This window comes from Atractosteus spatula, chromosome 3, assembly GCF_055471065.1.
Source record: "Atractosteus spatula isolate fAtrSpa1 chromosome 3, fAtrSpa1.hap1, whole genome shotgun sequence".
Lineage (NCBI taxonomy): Eukaryota > Metazoa > Chordata > Actinopteri > Semionotiformes > Lepisosteidae > Atractosteus > Atractosteus spatula.
Genome location: NC_142708.1, coordinates 28488693 through 28495763, shown reverse-complemented (window position 1 = coordinate 28495763; position 7071 = coordinate 28488693). Strand labels below are relative to the sequence as shown.

The window sequence follows — 7071 nt, the reverse complement described above, 5'->3', positions numbered from 1 at the left end:
TAATGTAGCATCTCTGCCTTATGAATATTGCTTCTCGTGGGCTAGTATTTATAAACATTATACAGTATATAAAGGCACCTGGTACACTGGTTTGTTTTCCCTTTGGGTTCCTATGTGATATAACATCTCTGCTGTTTGCGGATGCCATCCTCCTTGCTGCATCTGACTATAATCTCCGACTGGAAAGGTTTGTAGCCAAGTATGCCGTGGTCATGCTGAGAGGGCAGTACCTACAAAACTGAGGACATGGTTCTCTCGGAGAAAATAGTGGCTTGCTCTCTCCAGTTGAGGGGGGTACAGCTGCCCCAAGTGAAGCAAATACCTCAGGGACTGAGGTCGTGATTGTGAGACTGTGGATCAGAGCAGCAGCTTCAGTATTGCTAACACTGTACCTGTGGCCATGAAGCGGGAGCTGAGTTTGCAGATGAAGCTCAGTTTTCCAGTCCATGATCACAGGCTTTGAGTAGTGACCAAAAGCACCAGCCAAACATTTAACTTGTAATAATTTAAACATGCTGTAGTATTTAAAAGGAGGATAAGAATGATGTATCCACACTCACACGGGGGAGGAAATAAATCTGTTCGCTTATCAATTACTGTAAGTGTATAGGCAAGATTTGGAAATGCTTTATTTTTGCTGATAAGAGCAACAAAACAGCAACTTGGCAAGCCAAATTAATTCAGTCTCGCCAAAGCAGTCAGGACAATTCACTGACCGCCTGCTTACTGTAACTAAACAGCTGGTGCCCTCACCAGCTCAGGCAGGAGAAGCTAAGGAGGATCACAGAAGTCATCTATTCCATTTCTAATTGAAACACTATTGAAAAATGTTGTCAGAACAAATAAGATACAGAGGGAATGTTTCATTATTGAAGTAGAGCAACTTGGCATTGGAAAAATACATTTATTAATATATTGCACCTCTGTACAGATCTGTTGAAACAGATTCGGAGGGAATTTTAACTGAATTGTGGCAACAGTAATTTGAATGAAGATGCCAGTTTTTTAATTAAATCACATTCTCTCTGTATTGCCAAGGTTAATTAAAAGGGAAAATGTATTCTATATAAAGGATACTGGCATACTTATTTACCTTTATGTTGCAACTGCAACCTCAGATTTTTAAGTTTTACAAATAAGAAATATGATGGGTACTTTACTGTTAAAAAATACAGTATATCCATTGTGCTGGTTTATGCTCCAGTCATTAACAAATATAAAAGAATAGTTCTAAAATGCCAGGAAATGTATTTTGCTGCAAGAAAGTACCCAGCAAAGCAAAAACACTGTTAAATAGGACTTCAGAGAAACATTTTCACAAAGAGAAAAGCAAGACTTGTCAGTTTCATAGCCTTTAATAACAATATGAATATAACTTTAAAACAAGTTTCAGTCACAAAAGCATGAATTATTTCAATTTATTATTTTTATTAAATAAATAATAAATACTGCACTTTGTCCATAAGTTATTTCTGTAACAACAAGGAATGTATCTGTCCAGACACACATGTGGAATTGTCCTCATTCCAACACAGACTTTCAAAAGTAAGGTGTTCTTACGTTCACAGCTAGGCAGCACAAGACTGCCTTGTCAGAAGTTGACCACAATCTAGCCCTGGTGGTTTTAAAAAATCCACCCCTTCTGTGGGATGTTTTCACAGTTTTAAGTCTATTTTGCTCTACAGAGAGCTACGTGATATTACCCTGCTTTGTTGATGCATATGTTACAAGCTGCAAGACTAAATTATCCAGAATTCCAAGTCAAGTTCAACAAAGCAAGATTTTCTACAATAAAATTTAAATAAAAAAGTCCATCTGGATCCAGCCCAGCATTCTTCTCAAAAAGGATTGGTTGGATGTTTCGTACCTCCGTCCTTTTAAATCACTTCCGGCCCGCCAAACTGTCAACATACAAGTACATCCACTGAAAACGCTTGCCAAAGCCCCACTGATTAGAAATCCACCCTTTTTCATTCTTGCAAAGTCCCTCAGAGTTCTCAGACTTTAGTTACATCTTTGCAGAAGCATATTTAAGGCATATTCCATTCTGTTGCGAAGATCAGATGAGCATCCTGACATGAGCAAGGTGGTCAGCCTGAAGGTGGTAGAGACACGCTCCTCATTGATGTATGTCAGCAGATATTCCTCATTCTGGTTGCAAATTATGATCTTTGTGTGGTCGTGGTAGAAATTTACCTTTAAAAAAAGAGAAGACTCAATTAGTTAATGTTACAAACATGGCTGTTTCTCTTAATAAGCTAATGCTTTTTTTTTCCCCAGTTCTGGCTACAAACTGCTTGGTCCCACTGTTCTGGACCAGAATGCTGATATTACACCTCATCCATCGCTAGAAGAGTCATTAGCATTTATTTACCTGGAATGTGCCGTCATTGAAAAGCATCATCAATGCACGATCCGATTTCAACCACTGAAGAAGGTACAGCCTGGGTTTGCGCATATCAGTTGCACTAGGCAAATCCCCACCCTATTAAGAAGGAAAAAAGGAAAAAATAAATAAACCAAAATAAGTACCTCACAGTTTACATTAGATCACAATAGCACACAGCTGTGTTAAATCCTTGTAAAAGGTAACTTACATCCATGAGGTTTTCCTCCATGTAGTGTGCAAAGTACTTCAGAATGGTCACTTGGCTGATGAACTGCTCTGGGGCATCCACTGTAGAGAAGACTGAGCACTGACCAAGCTCAGCATAGTAGTGGATAGTCCTAACAAAGATAAGATGAGGAAACTCCATCAGAACATTTTAAGCCTTTTGGAAGACATCTGATCTAAAAAATAATACCAAATCATCATTTTGTTGATTTTACAAGCGGGTGCTTACTTCTTGTCAGAGAGCAGGCTCATGTGGGTCCCATTGTTGAAGAGAACGCCAACGGTGTTGTCCGAAAGCTGATAACCAAAGCCGTACTTGTTGGAATAATCCACCCATTTCGTCACCCACTGGAAGGTGCTGTTAATATTCTCGTTTGGAATGCTCTCAGCTGAAACAACACAGGAAACCAAATTAGCACCCTCTGGAAAAAAATCCTTTTTACCTACTCAGTAAAACTTCTACCCCTAGCATCCTTCTGCCTTTTAGGACTATCCATTTCCTGTGTACTAAAATCTCTTTATCTCACAGGACAAATTATATCCTTTCCCATAGCATGCCTAAAAAAATCCATCACAACATCGAAAAACACCTACACAGAAACGGCCCCTCCCTTCTATTTGTCTTAGATCCTCACTGATTAAACCTTACCTTCTGGCATGTTTTCAAGACAGCCCCTCAAAACTCTGGCAACAGTATCGGCAACACTGCCCATTGTGCTGTCTTCAAGACCTGCAATATAACCCCACAGTTAAAATCAACTCTTTAAAAAAAAAAATCAGGATTGCAGACAGAAACAGTAACTCAAACAAAGCAGCTCGTCTGCTGAGAAAGCCACTATGAGCAATTGTATACAGTAAGTAAATCTGTTAACTTACATTCGCTACTGCTGCTACAGCTCCCAAGGGTTCCCCTCACAATCATGCGAATTGTGTCTCGGATCTGCTGTTTGTTCTCTTTCACCAATACTATTGGCTTCCCAGCAGGGGCAATTGGAGGCTTGGTGTCCTGTAGGGCCAACCAGAAAACAATTGTCAAGTTACAAACACACAAAACTCCAACTTTAGACTTGTCAACATAAAAAAAATGTAGATAATGTAAACATGAACTTTAAGGAGAATTTATCTTTCCCTAATCCATTTTCTTATCTTGACTAGGTAAGTGTAAGAAGTCTCACCTCCACTTGTTTGCAGGGCTGGTGGCTGATAGAGGTCTTTTTCAGGTCGTGACGAAGTTTGTACATCTCATCCTCTTCTTTGGTTAATTTATCTGTACCAACAGGAACAAACCGATAGAAACTATTGGTAAACATACATACACTTTGCTTTACATAAACAGTGTTCCTGCCCATCTGTAAATAGTGCAACCTAGTTGTACAGCCAGGAAAATTGCCATTACACCAGATTGTAGATCAATGGTCAAAGCACGCAGACTACATTGTCCGCTTAATATGAATTTAATTTTACCCAAGGCATTCTAGTTGAAAGTAGCAATGCAGGAGCCCAAACTGGAAGCTAAATCAATCTACAGTGTACATGCCTGTAGCAGTATCCCTTTTCTGCTGCACAACAATAGGGTGGAGGAATTACTCAACATTTAAAAAATGTAGACTGTCCCTGGCAATGAGACTGGATACTTACTGAGATTTTCATAGTACTTGGCTTTCTCCTTTTTCCCTCCAAACAGTGCAGCGGCTGCCTTCTTGAAGAAATTCTTGGCAGGGCTTGATAAGTGGAAATCTGGAACAGAGTGGCAACAGCTAGGGGATAGCCTTTCTGGAGTAAATCCCTGTAATTGAAAAAAGAGAACCAGAGAAAATATTAAAGAATGAAACTGCTTATGGGCCGAGAGTAATTTATTACTAAAAAATAAATGAAAGGTGCGTGACGCTAAAATCAATGCATAAAAACTTGGCATGGCATAAATTATAAGTAATATATGCCAGAGTATGCATATTATTTTTTCTTTTTCAGTCTAATCATTTTCTAAAATATGGAAGCATAAAAAAAATTCACAAACCTGTGAGAAAAAGTCATGTCTAATGATGTCATCTAAATGAGGTCGGTCATCTGGATTCTTTGACAGCATGCTGGCTATTAGCTGCTTGGCAGAGAGTGACAGGGAAGAAGGTAGCAGATACCTTGCTTCTCTTATACATCTGTAGGTCTCTTTCAGGTTAGTGGTTTCAAACGGGGGCCTTCCAAGTAGCATGGTGTACCTGTTCAAATGAACACTACAGTCAATTACCAGCACATGAAAAGATTTTTAAAACATGTACAATATTTTAGCCTTCTCTTTGTTAAAGAAAAGAGTTATTAACATCCATAACTAAAACCCACGCAAATTTACAAACAGACCAAGTACTTTTACAAAGGGTTAATATCCAAGGCAACGGATGCAAACTATAGCCAGAGATTGACAACACATGCAGCAGAATACACATGCCAGCAAAATGTGAGGCTTACATTACACAGCCTAGGGCCCAGACATCCGATTCACAGCCATGTCCCTGCTTGTTCAGGACCTCTGGAGATAGGTAGTTTGGCGTTCCACAGATTGTTCTGCAAAACCAGGGAGGTGCAAGTTTAGATTCAGATTCCTACTTACATTACCAAACAGATTTCAATGAGCTCCAGCTAAAACATACCTCCTCCTGTTTTCAAGGGGTTCCAATTTTGCTGCAAGGCCAAAATCTCCAACTTTAAGATCCATTGATTCATTGATAAAAAAGTTGCCTATAAAAAAAGAATAGGTTAAATTATTTTTGGTCTATGCTTTGGGAACAACCATAATCATTACAAAATGTTGCCAAGTGTTCAGACATTTAGTCCTTTCTAGTTTACATACAAACGTACCCAATTTTAAGTCTCTGTGCAGGATTTCTTGCTCGTGAAGGTACTTCAGTCCCGAGACGATCTGCCTGAGATAGTATCTCACTTCTGGCTCAGTCAACACCTTTCGGGCTTTTAGAATATGAGCCAAAGACTGCATGTAACAAACAAAAAAAAAAGATACTTAGCACTATAGATATGGTTAACAAATTAGAGTCAGGTATCTTAATACAGGTGACAAGCTGAGCTCGCTAAACAAGAAAACACAAACCAGCTACCTATATACTCTCAGCATAGTCAGTTCTCATGTAGGGTTCTCATTGAGGGGCATTATTTATAAATGCAGAAAATGCTATTTCCTAATCAAGAAATGCTTCTATCCAAACCAGTTTCATAAGTTAAAAATTCGTTATTGCATAGTTTAAGCAGTTGTATTGTGTAAATCAAATTGCTATTAACCAAACCAAAGTGAAAATGACTCTTACCCTTCTGCTGCAGTATTCCAGTAAGATGTAGATGTTCTCTTTGTCCTCAAAGTGGTGGAAGAAGTGAACGATGTGCCTGTGGTGCAGAATTCTGTGCAGCTCGATTTCTCTGTCAATCTATAAAAACAAAGGAATTGCATATACTGTATATTTTTCGCTTATCTTACTCTTGTCTTGAAATGTTAAGAGAGAAACCATGCGCTTAAAATAACAGATTTCTTTTCGTTTTACATACCTTTTCCCTCTGGTGTGGTTTGGAAACGCGCGTGTGAGGGATGATTTTCGCAGCATACACTTTGTTGGTGGATAGGTCTGTCAGTTCGTAGCATTTGGCAAAACCTCCCTGTAAAGATGCACAATAAAAAAAGCTTCAGGCAAGTTACAAAATTTAACGCAAAGCCAAGCTTATTCCTGCTTCTTTACAAAATAACCTATTAAATGCACTGCGAAAACTAACATAAAACAATGCACATGAAAACCTATATACAGTACATTCAATATATATAAATCGCATAATTTCCAAGCAGAATGAAACATGTCCATGTACAATAAAACTCCAAAATAGTGTTATTTTTCCAGTCCAAGGAAAATCCCCCAAAATAAGGACGCTCTAATTTCCAGTGGTTTCTCGTCTGCCTCAATTACCTTTCCCAAAACTTTCCCCCGGCAGTAACATTTGCCGGTGGTGGGGTCTGTTATGATCCGTGACATCTCAGGAGCTACGTGGCTGTGGTCCTCCGATTTCTTTCTTTTAAACTCGCATGATTTGCTGAGCGTCTGCTCGGACATCTTGCCGTTATTCGCCGGCTGGTAAGTGATTGATCTTAGTATATCCATTCCGAAACAATCCTTAATGCTCTCCTCACAAGTGTGGTGCGGAAAGAGCGAGCGGATCATTTTTATAACCAAACGGTCCGCCCCCTTCTCCGGCTTTCAAACGTCACATGGTTGGAGTTTCTCTATGGAGGTCGTGTTTCTGTGCTGTGACTTACTTATTGGCTCATGATGCCAGAAGAAAGGAATCTCACCTACGTCTATGCGAAAGCTTGTACAGGCTCGAGAAACATGTGCAGAGGAACATGTCCTAACCAAAGCAACAGTGACATGAATGTATAGCTTAGCACAATTCTCAGGTTTAAACGT

The 7071-nt window shown here is 39.3% G+C and overlaps 1 protein-coding gene across 1 annotated transcript; it reads right to left on the bottom strand.

Annotated features, from left to right (window-relative positions):
- Positions 1 to 1339: 1339 nt before the first annotated feature.
- On the bottom strand, positions 1340 to 6800 carry plk2b (polo-like kinase 2b (Drosophila)). The gene is made up of 15 exons (XM_088911759.1): positions 6574 to 6800; positions 6164 to 6271; positions 5929 to 6045; positions 5468 to 5597; positions 5260 to 5347; positions 5078 to 5173; positions 4632 to 4830; positions 4253 to 4400; positions 3790 to 3881; positions 3491 to 3620; positions 3264 to 3344; positions 2844 to 3003; positions 2598 to 2727; positions 2375 to 2485; positions 1340 to 2196 (listed from the first exon to the last, which is right to left on the bottom strand). Exons 1-15 carry the CDS (start codon positions 6763 to 6765, stop codon positions 2005 to 2007), a joined length of 1974 nt encoding a protein of 657 aa, XP_088767885.1. The 5' UTR covers positions 6766 to 6800; the 3' UTR covers positions 1340 to 2004.
- Positions 6801 to 7071: the final 271 nt, after the last annotated feature.

Excerpts from the sequence above, each read along its gene's own strand:
- plk2b (XM_088911759.1), bottom strand. The coding sequence starts at position 6,765 with ATGGATATACTAAGATCAATCACTTACCAGCCGGCGAATAACGGCAAG. Across the intron at positions 5,348-5,467 it reads GCACAGAGACTTAAAATTGG|GCAACTTTTTTATCAATGAA; the intron begins GTACGTTTGTAT and ends CTTTTTTTATAG. Across the intron at positions 2,728-2,843 it reads AGCCTGCTCTCTGACAAGAA|GACTATCCACTACTATGCTG; the intron begins GTAAGCACCCGC and ends TATCTTTGTTAG.